This window comes from Myiozetetes cayanensis, unplaced genomic scaffold (assembly GCF_022539395.1).
Source record: "Myiozetetes cayanensis isolate MyiCay16 unplaced genomic scaffold, myiCay2020 scf4, whole genome shotgun sequence".
NCBI lineage: Eukaryota > Metazoa > Chordata > Aves > Passeriformes > Tyrannidae > Myiozetetes > Myiozetetes cayanensis.
In genome coordinates, this window is record NW_026087631.1 from 21,794,746 (window position 1) to 21,811,765 (window position 17,020).

At 39.0% G+C, this 17,020-nt stretch overlaps 1 protein-coding gene across 8 annotated transcripts in view; it reads left to right on the forward strand.

The window, feature by feature from the left end:
• FAM172A (family with sequence similarity 172 member A) overlaps positions 1-17,020 on the forward strand; it is a 262,527-nt gene that overhangs the window by 138,404 nt on the left and 107,103 nt on the right. For all 8 annotated transcript variants that reach the window (XR_007630537.1, XM_050329324.1, XM_050329323.1 and 5 more), the window contains one exon: positions 16,130-16,249. Coding sequence is in view for 7 of the 8 variants with exons in the window: in XM_050329324.1 (XP_050185281.1) it covers positions 16,130-16,249 (120 nt within the window). In the remaining variant the exon portion in view is untranslated. The remainder of the gene's footprint in view (positions 1-16,129; positions 16,250-17,020) is intronic.

The following is a 17,020-nucleotide window of genomic DNA, read 5'->3' on the forward strand; positions in this document are numbered from 1 at the left end:
ATCAGCCCCTACCAAGGCAACCAGCACTAGAGACAAGTTATCCAGACCTTTCTTGGTGTTACAGGTTTTCTGCTGACACCATTAAGGACAGATCCTGCAGTTACCCAGGTCCATTCTTCTACACAATCTCTTTCTTCTCCAGTGCAGGATGGAGTCTGTCCTGCTATTTTTTTCCTGTTCATCTGCACTTCATTCCCTGTCACCAGGTCAGTATGGGGATGTAGTGGGTTGATCTTGGCTGGTTGCCAGGTGCTCTAAGCTACTCTATCACTCCCCATCTTTGACCAGATGGGGACAGAAAATATGTCAAAAGACTTGTAGCTCAAATTAAGAATAGAGAGGTTACACAGCAATTAGTCTTATGTGCCAAACTGATTTCCAGTTATTTCCAGTCAACTTATTTCCAGTTGCCAACAGTGCAAGATAATGAGAAAAAAGAACAATCTCAAACCAGCTTCCCCCACTTCTCACTTCCTCTTGGTCTCAGCTTCACTCCCAACTTCTCCACCTTCCATCCCTGAGCAGCAGGAGTGCATGAGGAATGGGGACTGTGGTCAATTCATCACATTTTCTCTGTCCCTCCTCACTCACTTCGTGTGCTTCAGTGTGGGATATTTACTCCAGGTGGATATCTGGTTCACCATGGGCCTCCATGGTCCAAGCTCCATGCTGTTGTACAGCTTTTTTAATGTATCTTCAGTATGTTCTCACAGAGGTGCCCCCACCATTGATGATGGGCTTAGTCTTGGTAAGTGATGGTTCCATCTTGGAGCCATCTGGAGCTGGCTCCAGCCAACATACTGGAAGCTTCTGGTGTCTTCTCATAGAACTCATCCCTCTAGCCTCTCCCCTACCAAAATCTTGATTTGCAAACTTGATACAGAGGATTACATTATTTCCTCACACTCTTTTCCTTAAGGTCTTTATTAACATCTCTATTATGTACCTTAATGAGCACATTGCTGGCTTCACCTCATGGATGCACTCTGATCTTGCTTTTGCCACTCAATCGAAGTTATCTCTTACCTCTCAAATAGAGGTAATAAACCTCACAGAAGGAAGTTGATACATTAAGCAGGAACAGGTGCGCAATCAATAATGCTTCTGGTTTTTCCTGATAAATATTCTTTGCTTTGCAACATTGTTGATGAGCAAACTGGATTTTTTTTTTAGAGGCTCTGGTGGTGGGATGGCATGTCAAACCCCAGCAAACAGCTGAAATGGTATTTAGCATTTATTTTAAAAATGGGGGACTTTTGTTGGGACATTGTCTATTTTCATCCTAATGTAATATTTTTTAGCAAACTCAAACTTGCAATGAGAATTGTTAGAGAAGTAATCTGTAAGACAGACAATATATACACATTGTGATATAGAAAAATTCAACAAAAGGAACTGAAAGAGTAGAAATATTTTTCATTAAATCATAGTAAAGTGCAAGTCTCCAAAACTAAGTAATGGTTTGAATGGGGGAAGGTTGCAGATGTTCAATCCACTTAATCCTTGTTTTAAAATACATCAAACAAATGGCGTTTTCTAATAATGGATTAACATAGCATCAAAGACCATTTATAACAGTAACAAAAGTGACATCCATGTGATTTTTGAGGGTTTATTTTTCTTATCCCACCCACCAGCAGAGACATAGATTATGTATTTTATATAAGATACATATTATTCTCAAGATCTTCAGTTATTTCTGGAATTTCTGTTCTGTTGTTTTTCTGTCTATAATCTCAATAGAAATAAGACCCCCCTATGTTTGGCCTATGCTGCCAGAGTTAGAAGATTGCTCCCAATTTTCCAGTTAGGTCAACCAACAAAATTAAGATATGATAGAGGGTCAGTGGAAGAAATTCATATCAAAACAACTGCTCCCTATGTCATTATGACAACCTTCTGTAACAAATGTGCTTCTGTTTTAACTTATGACAATTAATTGCTAAAAGTAATTTAATCTGACAGTGGCAAGGTGTTGAAAGACTCCTGAAGATGTCATAAAAGCGACCTTTCTGCCCATGTGCAACAAAAAGTCATTTTTAACAAGAAGCCTCAAAAACAGTACAACTTCTTTTGTACTTTGTTAATTAGTTATTGATTTGAAACAATGCTCTGCCAAATATTGTCAGATTAGCTAGACGCCAGCAAGGTCAGAGTGTGACAGTCTAGTCCTGATAATCTTATGGTATATAAGAATTCTTTTTTACTTTGAACCTTTTGTTCTGATATCCTGAGAATTACATTTCCTGGCTTTAGCATCTGTGATAATTTAAAATACAGCCAAGCTGTCTGTTATGTAGTTGTATATTTTGACTTGTTAAAAAGATGACACTGTGTTAGAAGAAAATTGCTGTTGATCTGATATCTAATGATCTTTGATGATGGTAATGCACTACTGCTGCAATGCCAACGCCCTTGCTAATCTGGGTAGAAAAGAGCCTGTTTTAATAAAGTAATCAACACAAAGGAATCACAGGGTTCAAGCCAGAGGTACAACAAGTAAGTCCTGAGGTTGTTTAGCAACTCATTGGGATGAAAGATCATTTCATAACTTACATTATTATGAAACAAAAATAATGGACGTGGGTCTGGATGGGAAAATGGAGTAGCAGAATTCAGGTTTGAATAGCTCAACATTCAACTTTTCAGATTATTAAAATGAGAACCAAAAGAAAATGCAAATCTGACTTTCAGATTATGTTTTTCATCTATTTAGATAATTATTTTATAAGCTGTGTGGTTACTTCAAGTATGATTAACTATAGTATTCTACATATTAAGGGACTTTAGCAAATCTTTATAACTGTACATTAAAAGTGTATTAGTTTACTTAAAGCACTGAGCATTTTGCTGTCTTTATTAGGAGAAATCAAATAGCTTTGAGCCGGTTAAATCTTTCTTTCACTTAAATAACTACTCTTGAGTGTATGTAATAATTAGAGATGGAGGAGTGAAGAAATGAAATACAGAGCAAAGCCATTCTATTTAGTTTACCCTGTGCAAGAGATATAAACTCTGGAACAGAGACTTTACAGCTGAGGTTTGTTCTGCAACCATATATGTTAATGAAAATACTAAGTTGTTGTTTTACTTAAATGTGTTGAAGTTTGTTAGATTCATTGTTTCCTGTGGTGGGGAAATCTGCATTTTTCTTGGCAAAAATGGTATTTTTCTTGCAATAGCATAGTTAAAAAAAAATTCTGTTTCTCATTACAGCATATAAACAGACTGAAAGAACTGGAAAGTAAAATAGGCTTTAAGTACTTCAGGAAATAGAAAATAACACTTCTGCATGACTTCCATTAGGAGTTTTTGAATGTGTCAGATGCATTTATTTCAAAAGAAATTGCTTTTAGTGTTGAGAAAAATGCATGTAATCATTTAAATGACTGGCATGATATCTCTCTTTGTGTCTTGTGAAGATAGTTTTTTTAATAAAAGTATTACATTCCTTTTTATTTACTTGCCCTCACAATTAATCTGTTAATTACCAGAAACATGATTGGTAGTGAAGACATCTGTGAAGATACAACCTGATGGTTTGTTTAAGAAGTATTCTTTTGTTCCTGTAATTTTACACAAAAGGCCATCTTTGGTGACATTCATTATGTTAGGCAAAAGTGTGTTGTGGCCAAAATCTCAATCCCTGAGACTGAGTAGTTTGGAAAGAAAAAAGTATTATAGGAGATGTAAAAATGATACATGTAAAATGTAGATATCCATAACAGTGGTATTGTACTGAAATGCAACTGCCTCAGTCTTTGAGTATTTTTACTAATTGGAGTCTCTTTGGCCAAACTGCTGTGATTGTTACTTAAATTAGAATGTGTAAATCCACCTGCAGAGATTGGCAGGTACCATGTTTAGAGCTGAGGAATTGTTATTACACCTCCAATCTGAGGAGTATCCCCCTGCAGGATTTTCAAACTGTTTGCTAGAACATGGTGCTTCACATTCAGGCTTCCTTAACCTGGAATCTGCAGGTTATATGGGAAAGGGAAAAACTATATAAAAATAAAAAATGGAAAAGTCTGTCAGAAAGCTAAAAGGGAAATCAGTAATCTTTTTCTGAAGTAAAACTTCCTTTGATTCATTTCCCTACTTCCTCCAATTCTCTTCTCCTTCTCATCTTGGTGACTCAGCAATGTTCTTGTCCCCAGACTAAAAAAAAAACAAATGTCATATTTGTGTTTCTTTACATTCTTGTCCTAATAATAAAATAATTAACTTATGTGTCTTCAACCACATTGGTCAATTTGGAAACAATATAAACAAAAAGTATACTGCAGATATTCAGGGGCAAGATCTCTTTTGAAGGAATGGTTTTAATTATGTACCATCCAGCTCAATAGTGAGCAACTGGTCCATTAAAAAAAAAAAAAAAGCAGAAAAACTCCAGTCATTTAAAATACCAACCCCCAAGTTTTTGTTGAAGATAATAATTAAGATACACTGAGAAACTGATTTTGTCTGATTTTTTTTTCTTGTTTTTGGTCTCCTTTCCTGCACTTCACTAGAAGAAAGTTGAGTGGAGATGGCAGGACATGCCAGACTCCAACAGAAGTAATAATGGGAAAATCCACACTGGAATAACAGCCTGACAAAGTTGTCTTACCCTGGCTGACAAGCAGATGCTTTAACCAGGGAGATGATGATATAATAATATTTGAGACTTAATTAATTTAGCCTGAAATCTGGGGTTTACTTTATAAACAGCAAATCCTTGCAAGTTAGAAAAAAGCTGAAGGAATAATGAGAGCATTTGAACGGAGCAGCAGAAAGTATTTGCTGTGCAGGGAGGCTGAGTCATTGTGGATTGAATGACATGGGTAATGTTTGCTGCTTTCTTTGTATATTTTTGCACAAATCTGCAGCAAAACTTGTCCTTTTCAGCTCTCAGTTCCAATGCAAATCTAAGAAATTCCACCTGTAACACCAGCCTTTTAAAAACACCCATATATTCTTGTAATATCTGCATGATCCTGACATGGCAGTGCTCCGAAGGCATCCAGTGAAGACCCACATTTGCCAAAACTAAAATATAGTATTAGGTCTGTGATACATTAATGCAGCTGAGACCATTGGCACATCTCTGAAGAACAGCTGTGGGCATTGACAGCACTGCTCTGTGGTTTCAAGCCATCATTGAACAGTTTTCAAGCCTACTGGCATATTTTTAGTGAGGACTTGGAGGCAGGTCCTGTGGTCAAGAGAGTGGAAAGAGAGTTTTCATTTCCAGGGTCAGCTTGTTCCTCGCTGGAGCACTTTGGAAACTGGGAAAGAGAGTGGGCTTGTTTTTTTTTAATCCAGAAGTAAGTCTAGGTTATTGGTTGGGAAGTGTATTAGTTGAGGGCTTAGCTGAGAAAATGCTTTTCTGGTTTGGAGTTGCTTTGTTTTTTCTCTTGTGTGTAATAAAGCTGGATATAAAGGAGAAAAGTAACTCCCTCCTGCTGCCCCAGGGCTTGTTAGGATCCAAGCTCACTCTGTTCCCACATATATTTAGAATAGGTCTGAATTTTATTTCCTGACCACCATCACCAGGGAAAGCCCAGCATGCATCTGAAGTGTGAAAAGTGGGACAGGATCTGAAGTCATCTTGGATGGTAATTGTGGTGGGAGCTGGGGAGAGCAGGGGCCCTGGGGAAGAGCCAAAACACAAAACATAAAAAACATGGCTAGACATTGTCAGTCTTGCATTAGCTAAAACTTGTAATTTTAAGCCTAATCTTAGCAGTCATGCCATTGCAAAATGCTGGTATCACCACATCCTACCAAACCAGACCTTCATCCCCTCTGCACTCGTGGGGGCAATTTAAATATTATCTTACTCTGTGAAATACATTTTTGCCTTACATCTTTTATTTGGCTTTTACACATGCCAGATATTGCATATTTTGTGTAATACTTGTTTGTTTAGTAGGACTGTTGAGATTGCCTGCTTTTCTGATAAATTTCAGCAGTTTTGGAGGTGGGACTACTCTCCCTCTAACTTAATAAAATGTGTAAGACTTCTACACATCCTTTGTGCTGATGACTCTATACAAACAGCATTACTAGGGCTTCATAAGCAATATTGGGAACACTTCCATCAGTGTCCCACTTCACAAGTAAAATAGGCAAAAGAAATTACAAAGAATCATCTCAAATAGATTTCAGAATAAGGCCAAGATCTCTAATATGAAAAAAGTAACCTTAAGGTACTTTGGTGTATTGCTTTCTGAAGGCAAATGCCAAATAATAACTGTGGCTATGCTATTTGTATCTGCAGCTCCATGAATGACCAGACTTAGCTATTGTGATACCTGGTATCTCCTTCTGTCTCAAAAGCAGCTGCTACCTACTGCCAGAGTATGTATCTTGCCCCCATCTCAGAAAGTGCTCTTAAAAATACAGTATAATTTTTTTATATTTTACCACTTCTCCCTCCTGTGGAAATAGAAGAGTCTGGCATTTTTACATGCAAAGGCTCATGATTTAATCCCTGGTAAGGTCATAAGTAAGGAATTTCTGAATACATGTGAATACAGATGCTGAATAAAATAACATCACTCATTGATAATGCATTTACGTGATTTTAATGTTAAACCATTGCAGCTTCAGTGCTCTGTATTTCCATAGCTCTGCATCAGATATTGGTGACCATGAACCCACTCTGCCACCTGCACAGCTGATCAAATCCTGCTGGGTTTTGTGGTTTCAGTAAGGCAAAGTATGCCAAAAAAATCCATACAGAGCCTGTAGACGAAGGGAGTAAAAAAATGTGTCCTCTGTTCACACTTTCAAGGCCAAAGCATTAGCTGTCTATGATTTTATCTCTTCCCTTTTTGTTTTCTCTCAAGTGTCTCTTTCTCAGTCAACTCAGAACACAGCAAATAAAATAACTCCCCTGACCCACTGCTCAGTCTTCCGTGGTCCTTGCTTCCCTCTGCTCTTCACATGATCCGCTGAACTGAATTTCATATGCATGTTATCCAATTTAAGATTTGTTATAGATTTGTGTCCACTGTCACTTTTCCTCCACTGTTATATTGTCGTGGTTTTGCCCTGGCTCAATTTACTTTTATACCCCCCATACAATTATTATCAGTTGAGAGAAGGTTTATGCAGACAAAAAGAGACTGAATTGAAAAAAGTATGAGTATTTATTATTAACAAACTAAAACTAAAGAATTATATTTACAATAATTTTACTTAAGTAAAAGGTATTATGTATTTACAGAAGATACTTCTCCCCCCACCTCCCTTTATATCAGTCCAAGGAGGAGAAGCAGTCCTTTTCCATTCTCAGAATTCCAGCTCTCTCCCTCCAGTAACTCTGCAGTACTTTCGTCGCAGTTGGAACTTTTCTCTCTCTCTCTCTCTGTGTTGGCCTCCAGGGTTGGGCCTACCCCCCTTCTGGGTTAAAACCGAAGGCTGAGGGTTACCCAGGTCCTGAAAGGTTTCCTTCCATAGGCTTGCAAGGGGACACTTGCCTACTATGGATCTTCTTCCACAGGGTTACAGGGGATAATGGTTTAAGAGTTCACCCCTGTTTCCCTATGGAGGTCCCTCCCCATGGGAGAACAGTCCTTGATTGACTTCTCGGCATGGGTCTAGTCTGGATCCCTTACTCGGATCCCAATATCCCACCTGAGTCATTTTCTGCTCCAGCGTAGGTTCTCTCTAGCACCAGCAGCACGGATTCCACACATGGATCCCAACATCCCTACCTGAACCGTTTGTGTTCCAGCGTAGGTTCTAATACCCGTCACGGTCATAAATCTTCAACAGCATGGATCTCTCACTGAGATCCCAAGCTTATCTGAGCCGTCTTGCTCCAGCATAAGCATCGATCCCTTCGAGGGTCACAAAGTCTTTAACAGGACTCTGCCTCATCTGAGCCGCTTTTACTCCAGCATAAGGCTTTCTCTGTTAAAGTCACAAATCTCTGGTGCATCCACAAGCTCCTCTGTGAGCCGCATGGGGGGTTTCTTCACTCCAGCAAACTTCTACAGGTGGCAGGGTTTTTATTTTTCAGTCTTTACCCTGTTGAAGGGAGGGAGAGCGGAAGGGAGAAAAAGCAGCTCTCCCCCCTTCGAACTTTTCTTCTCTCTTCTGTGCTGCCAGCTTCGACCTTGGAAATTCTGTTATCTCATGGCTGGAATTCTTCTGCAGCGGTTTCTCATTTAAGCAGTTCGTCTTTTAAACTTTTTTTTTCTTCACTCTCTCACAAGAGAGAAGGGAGGCTTCAGTACTACACCTGCCCCCCCCCGGCCCAAGCCGGGGAGGAGGGGGCCTTGGCCCTCCTCGGGCCCACCGCGTCTCTCCTACATGGCTGCTGCTCCTAATTTCAACTGCGCCACAACCTTCTCTTCCGTTTTCTTAAAGATGTAATTAGCAAAGGCGTCACTGAACTTTTTGATTGGTTTTTTGTCCGGAAATCACCTGGACAAAACCATCCTCAGCCCCAGGGATGGGCTGGTGGGCAAAACCACGACATATATTCCCCTCTCATGGTTGCTTTGCCCCTGAGATAGTGTTGATGTTCTCTTCTGCAGCCTCCTTTTGTCTGGTTTTTCACAGCTGGAATTACCTCTATATAGAAGGCAGTTCATCACCATCCCTCCTGAAAATCTGGTTATTTAAGAGTTCTGCAAGAGCCAACCCATCTTTGTATGTGCATATTTCCATATTTGTAGCATACAGACTACTGTTGCCTATGTCACTAAGTCAGAAGTACAATTCTTACTGTTAATAAAATGTCCTGCTACCTCCTGGGATCACATCTCAGGCTGGAGTGGGGAACGTTGCTGAAATATCTGTGCAATAATTCTCTCAACTCTGTGATTAAAATGGTCAAAAAGATTTTCAGGTAGATGGGGTGCTTCCTAATACCCTGGAACTTCTCAATTAAAGATAGAAGCTTTTTTAAATACCCTGAGTTAGGCACTTTCAAATCTTATCTTTACATACTCATGCTGCAGAAATTTAATACAAGATCCTTGCTTCCACTTTCACTTTTTTTCCTGTTTTCAGTTTATATCCTCTCTTTCATCCTCTTTTCTGGTAGTAACATGCCATAGCTACTGTCTTTGGTGGGGGTGGATTGGGGAGAATTACATGCTGGCTGTTTTTTTGGCTTTGTTGACTTCAAACCTGTCCTGCTTTGTGGTCAGGACAGAGTTAATTTTTTCTCAGTAGCTGTGAGGGGGCAGAGCCTGGAGCTGTGTGGGCTTGTCTAGGTTATTATTCTGTACAACTTCACTGTGACCACTGGAGGGCGAAAGAAAGAATTCTTGTTGAATAAGAGAAATGGGCAGTGGTCCACCTCTACACTGACTCATGGATAGTAGAAAATGCTCTGGGAGTGTGGCTGGACTGATGCAAAAAGATGAATTGGCGGCGCAGAGGGAAACCCAGCTGGGCAAGACTGCCTGGGTAGAGAAGTTGTCTGCAGAAGTACATCATGTAGGTGCACACGTACCCAAGAGTTGGGCTACTAAAGAACATCACAACAATGGACATGTGAATTGGGCTGCCAAGATTGAAGTGTCTCAGGGCATCTGGACTGGCAAATTAAGGGTGAATTATTTCTTGCTTAGAGGGCCCAGGACACCTCAAATCATTAGAGGAGAGATGCAAGAGACAAAGGGGCTCATGATTGAGGGGAAGTCTCCCAGGTTATCCATGACTGTGAAATATGCACTGCAATCAAGCAGGACAAGCAGGTAAAGCCTCTGTGGAATGGTGTATGATGATCAAAATATAAATATGAGGAGGTCTGGCAGATTGATTACATCACACTCCTGCAAACCCGCCAAGCCAAGTGCTGTGTGCTGGCAATGGGGGAAACAACCACTGGATGGCTGGAGATGTACCCTGTGCCTCACACCACTGCCCAGAACATCTTCTTGGGCCTTGGAAAGCAAGTCCTGTGGTGACATGACACCCCAGAAAGAAGTGAGTTGGACAAAGGGACTCATTTCAAAGACAGCCTCATAGACACCTGGGCCAGAGAGCAATGGGATTGAGTGGGTACATCACATTCCTTACCATGCACCAGCCTCTGGGAAAATCGAAAGGTACGATGGACTGTTAAAAACCCTATTGAAAGCAAAGGGTGCTGGGACCTTCAAACATTGGAATCTATATTTAGCAGATTTAAACAATTACAGAAGCCTCTTAAACCTTGTCCTGCACTGAGATTTTGGTGCTGCTCTGGTGATAGCAACCCGTTGTATGGGTTCATTATGTTCCACCCTAATGGAAGTTTTTGTCTCATGTAAGGCAAATATTTGCAAAAAGAGTGAGGAAAATGCAGCAGTTGATAAGTATCATTTAGTACTCATAAGGGTACTGTAGGAAAAGTGTGTTGTTATATATTTAATATCACTATTTTTTTAAGAATTTGAGGGAGTTGCAAAAATTTACCTGACCCATGCCCCACTGAGGCAGTGGGACAAGCTGTATGCAACTGTCAAGGTGCTGCTGGTGGGGAAGGATCTAACGTCTCCAGAGATAGGAGATCTGAGCCTTCTGCATCCTTCTGCCTTCTAGGCAGTATGCAGTTCTCTTGTCCCGTATTTAACATGTACCATACTTGTTTACAGTACCTCATTGAGCTAGAAGGGGAAATTATTTTGCAGTGACAATTTTTAATTATAGAAACTACCTTCAAATAAACTGTTAAAAAACTATTCAGGTATATGGCATACTTCCCTATTTGTGTGCATTCCACTAGTCACTTGTCACCAAAAAATGTGATTCTAACTCCTTGATTTAAAAAAAAAAAAAAAAAGTAGAAGGAGAGAGCTGTTACCAGAGCTGAAAACTAAAACTAAATTGTTTTTTCTTTATTTGATGTTTTTTTAATTTTGATGAATTAGAAGTTTAAGGTGGCATCGGAGCTGCTCTGCCTCAGTAAAGCCAATGGTGGTTCAAAATCTCCAGCTCTTGTCCCACCTGTAACTTTCCAGCAACAAGCTACCTTAAAAAAGAGAGTTAAGTAAAATTTGGCACTGAAATGGGAAATATGTGAACCTGTCACAGTAAGCACTCTCAAAGGGCAAGCTGCTTTGCAAAGAGCTAATTAACCTTAGGAAATAATTACACAAATATGCAAATGTTGTTTAGATAATTCCATGTGTTATCAACTCAGGTAGTCCATCATAACTGCAGACCTTGCAATGTCTAGGTGTTAGAATCTGGCATAGTTGATAAGGCTTCAGTTGCTGCATTACTTGAGCTTGGTATTTGACAGTTAATGACTGTAGTATTACATTAGTAAATTTAACCTGTTTCTTGAATGCAACAGAACATAACATAGTATTCACCATGTGCACGCTGTTTATCTGTGTATTCCTAATGGCTCCAGCTATTAAAATGCTATATACCTTTCAACTCCTAGCACTAGCAATACTGGAAAAAAATGGCAGACCAAAGTCTGAGTTCTCTCCCTCCACTTTTCTGTCCAATGGATGGCCAGGTATTTGCCCACAACAGTTTCAGTTTTCAGGAACTTAAAAACTACTACAGAGAGAATTTTAAATCTGCAAGTTAATTTTCTCAAAGCAAAATCTTTTGAAACAGAACATGGAGCAGCATTTTATGCAAGTGTATTTCTGTCAGCATTGTGTAGACCCCAAAACAACGTAGTCAGGAGCTGCTGTTCTTGGTGTAAGATCCCCCAAAACTGAGCCCAGCTGGTCTAGGCTGGAGGAGCCCAGGATGCCCGTAACTAATCCCGGGCCTTGACTTGAGGCCGAGCACATCAGTGACTGGCAACCTCTTCTCTTCCACAGGCTGCTGCTTCAAGCATCTCTGGGAGAGGTTCAGGCCCTGGGATATTAAAGGGCTTCAGATATATGCAAAACATGAATTTATTAATCAATATGATATTATTTTCATAGACTGTATTGTGAAATTATTTTATTAATTTTTTTCATATAAAATTTAAAAGCTCCATAAAACCATTTATGATCTTTTTTTGAGCAAAAAAGCAAGGTATTTTTTTAAATGTAGATAAGAGAATGTTTTTAAAAATACTGGAGAAAAAAGCCTTTTATCACTAGAAAAAGGAATCTGTTCCTAGACTGCTATTTGCCAATAGTAAATAGCATTTCTTCCACAGAAAATAAAATTTCATTCTAAACACTTGTTGATCATTTCTCATTCAGTAAGAATACGTGGCAAGAGCATATTTTTGATTAGCCCCATGCACATGTCCTTAACTGAATCAGAACCTAATATCTGACTATTTCTATATTACTTTTATGCATACCCCTTTTATAGAAGGATCCAGAATATGTGTCTTCTCTGGCATTCAGGAAAAGGAATAAATCAGCAATCTAAAATCTCTCAGCAATACTTGGGTTAAATGATTTTAATCACCTTTATCTCCAAGGCAATCTTCAGTGGGATTTGCTGCATCCAAGTATGACAGGTGTTCAATATCTTATAGTCTCCATAGCATTAGTAGTCACTGATGGTAAATGAGATATATTTGCTCTGTTTTTATTGGTGAAAAGAACTAAAATACAGTAGTTACTAGGAAAAAGACATGGATGTCTTTCCATTTATTGGTGATTTAAAGGGTAAATCTTACTGATAGTGTTCCATTGAGATGAGAAGCAGGTAAGATTTTGCATAATGGCAACTAAGGTTGTACCTTCTTCTCTCAGAGCATCTCTTCCTCTATTCCCCACCTGAGCACCACAGAGCTGGGATACAGAAGTCCAGTCAGAAGGGACCTGATCTGCAGCAATCCAATTAAGTGCCTTTTTTGGGCTACTTTGCATTGGTTAAACATCACACAGGGGCTTTTTCACGTAATGTGTTTCTTAACTTTTTTTCCTTTCATGTCTAATTATATATATTGATCAGGGGGATGGATTTTCAGATGGATGGAGACCTGCAGCTGTGACTTCCACACCTCCAAAAAAACCGACCACTTATTTATATACAGAATAACCTGTTAGAGATGACCAGCTTTCAGTAGCTGGAAATCTAAGTTCAGCTTTTCCAGCACCTTTCCATCTCAGTCTGTTTCACAAACAAGAGTGTGTTCAGCCTCAGATGCCTTTTGAGGTACATGGTGTAGTTTTTCCTGGCTAATCTCCGTTAATTTCTGTACAGTCATATAGATAATTATGTAAAGCATGACCAAGAGACCCCCATCTCTATCAAATAATTTAACAATGTCCTATGTAAGTGCATTCAATTTAGCTGTAGTGAAATGACAGAAAACAACAGCTGCTGAGACTGTCACCTTTCATACTGAAAATGCAGCATCCAGCCTCATAATTTAATCCAGGCCAGGCAGAGGAGGTTAATCCTCACAGACCCAGCACAATTTGAAATCCTAAGGAGACTGACTGTTCTCTGCTCCAACAGCCAGATGTTTCTTGTACAGACATGGTGCCAGGTTATTCTCTGTCCGAGTTGTTTAAAATATGGGCATGTTACAGGGAGAAAAAATAAGCAGATGCTCTGAAGAGAGAGCTGTTCTTCTAAACATACAGGACTCCTCTGAACTCCTCACATATATGTGCTTTTCTTACCTTGTTTAGGGCCCAGCAGAGTATGTACAACAACACAGTTTATCCTGACATTTTATGGCTTTTTTTTCACCCTTAATAAAGGAAACTGTAGTTACAGTCTAACTCATTCTAGCTAATTCTTTTTGCTTTTATAGAATCTTACTGAGACTTTGTACTGGACTGTAAAGCTGTGCAGTTACTGATTTGTTTACTAGACCACTGGTTATTCTTTAATTGGTGGAAACTTCTTTGGGCTGAGTTCAGAAGCTTCTTGCTGATATCTTAGTCTTGTGGAATCTAAAATTGTGTGCTTTTCCCAGCAGCACATAGAATAATAAATTCAAAACAACAGAAAATGCTATATTAACCAGAAAGGACCTCCTCTTTTTCTCAAAATGGTAAAGCAGGGTTGGGTAGCTATACAAAAATTGCTGTTAAGAATATTTATGGTAAAATTATTATTTTTAAAAGGTACCTCCTATGTATTTAACTAAAATAAATCTTTCAGCTAAACTAGTAATTTTAAAATTCTCGTAGTGTTTTAATGTGCAGTTTCCATACATATCTTAATTAAAGTACATCACTTTTCCGTAGGAAACTCCGTTCAAGTTGTCCTTCAGCTTTATCTTAATAACTGATCTGTCAATCATATTTTCTTCATAAAATTTCTTTGGAAAAACTTCCTACTTCCCTCACAAAGAAAGGAGTCTTTACCTCCTTTACCTATCTCTACAATCAAATTTCAACACAGCAGTGAACTGTTTTGAAATAAGCCCTTTCCTATACTGAGGTGCTTTACAATAGTTGATACCTAATTAGTTAAAATTATGTTCTGTCATAGTCAATCAAGAGCAGGATTAAGAGGAATTCAGTGTTTTTTGGCTTTTAATCATGGCTGCCACAAAGAAAAACATAAAAGCACTTATCTGTTTTAAAAGCTTTGGGTCCAGCTCTGTGAAAGATTTGTAACCATCTCACTCATAAGAAACAGGGCATGAAAACAGAAGTAAAAGTCCACCACTTTATTTAGTTGTCTCTCTTCCCACCAATTTTAGACATTTAAAAAAGCTTAAATTCTCAAAAATGAGTTGAGGAGTGGAACTGAGACCTAAATCACTTCAACATTCTTGGTAAAGTTACAATAATTACAATAATTCACACGGCGTAATTAGCAGCTTCTGATTGCCAGTGGCTTTTACTGGTTTGTGCTTCGTTTTCCCCAAGGAAACGAAGCTTTTGTGGTCTGTGTCAGAGTCACCTAGGGACATGAAGTTGTTCATGGAGCAGAGCAAAGGGAAAAGGGATGCAAATTTTAGGAAATTACATGACCTTGACTTATCAGCTCTTTCTGGCACTGAAGATTCTGGAAAGAGTCTGCATTGTTGTGCTGGGTGTGTGAAATCCTGGTGGAGCAGGGGAGCTAGCAGTGCATCTTACTCTTGTCACCTGAGACTAGACCAGATTTGTAGTTACAACCTTGACAAACTGATAAATAAGGAAAATATAGTGGGGTACAGTGCTTTCTGAGAGCCTCTAAGGTGGGAGTGTACCAAGATCAGTGTACATCACCCTAGTGCCTTCAGTGATTCTTACTTTGGCTGACTGCCGGGGTCGAGGCGGGAAGGCGACATGGGTTTCAGGATACCAGCAGCTCTTTTTATTGCAACAGTGCATCTACCTTTATACAGTTCTGGGGTGACACATGTACACACAGCATTGGTTTACCACTATCATAACAACTTATGATTGGACATACAGCCACATGTCCTAACACAGTAGGCTGACATTCCTCAGGAAACCCACTGTGTCACAGTCCTACTGTCCGTGGTTAACCCTCTGCCAGGTATAAGAAGTTCCATCTTCAGTATCTCAGTTTACTGAGAGCCCAGAACCAGCTGGGCTCCCCAACAGCTGACTTCGACAAAATCTTGTTCAGTAATAAGAAAAAGGGTTCCCCTAACTACCAAAGACTCCAAAGTAATGGCTGCTACCAGACAAGAGGTGTTTTTTGTGCTGTGTCTCATAATCTGCAGTCACAAGGACTAGCATTTAAAAGAGGAGTTGCAAATATAATTTTAATCTTTAGCAGATTTCCAGTGGCCCATAATATTTAAAAAAAAAAAAAGTAAAAACTGAAATGATAGGTGTTTTCCAGCCTAAATGATTCTATGATTCTATTTTTATATTGTTCCAACCTGGGTTTACTTGTTTTATCAGACTAAGGCATAACTACTTTAAACAAACCGTCAGCGAACAAACATTTGACAAAGACTTGTCAAAAGAATGAAAATCCAAGCAGTGGCTCATAATGTCTTTGAATGCCTCTGTTTAGCAGAATTGTCATCATGATATTTAGACAAAATTTTGCAGATGCTTAATTTTTGATGTATATATTAAAGAAAGCCACGAAACCCAACAGTTTTACTGCCTTTAAATTGCAATCCTAAATTTTCTTTATTTGGACGAAAGAATCTGTTCTTTTTTTGACACTAGAGTATATTCATTTGAGGTTTGTTTTAACAAAACATTTTAATGTATGAGAACACGTTGCTTTTATACAGAATTAGCATTTTTTTAAAGGTAATTGTCACAAATGTAATTTCTTTCTGCAGGATAATGGATCTCCTGAAGAACATGCAATTTATGTTTGGGACCATTTTATTTCCCAGTCAGCTGCAGAGAACGTGTTTTTTGTTGCTCACAGTTATGGTGGACTTGCCTTTGTAGAGCTGGTAAGTGTGAATTCTCCATTGCCTTCTTTCCTGAAGACTGTCACAGATTTTCTAAATTCTTTGTGATCACCTTCTTGAAAGTAGCCATATAGGAACAACTGAACGAGTGGTCACGTACAGGTCTGTGAGGATTTCTTTGCAACTGCAAGGTCACTGCATTTTTTTCTAGCTTTGAGGTAGATAATAAGGTCCCAAGTGTGCATGAACCTGAAAGACTGGGGGAAAACAAAATGCATTGGATCCTTCTGGTCCACACTATATACCAAAAAGCACCAGTTTCTACTGTAAGACAGAAAGACCGGAGGTATAAACTGAGGACATATAAGCACAGTTTTAAAAGCAAAGTCACATTAACAAATGCTACTTTCTGTATATAGATTGAAACTGAACATGAGGGGAAATTTAGGGGTTTTACTCGGTTTTGCAGTTTTTCCACAAAGGTCTGCAGAAGTTGCTGGGAAGACTTATGTTTTGCCATTTATTAGGCTGTGTATAAACCCTGATGTAATGTAAGGTAGGGTAAACTCTGCTTAGTGTAGAGCTGGTCTGCACTAGGTGCTGGAATTGCTGAATATCCAGTTTGTCAGTCTTCCACCATTTTCTCTAGAGGCAGATTTGTTGAACCTGTCCGATGTACAAAGTTTCCTGTTGATCTTGTATACCATTCTTTCAGTGCCTGCTCACTTAGTTTTGAGTCGCTGGTGTAATCAGGATGTGTTTTATTGAAGAAAACTAAAAAAGAAAAAACAAAGGTCCTGTTTATGTGGAAAG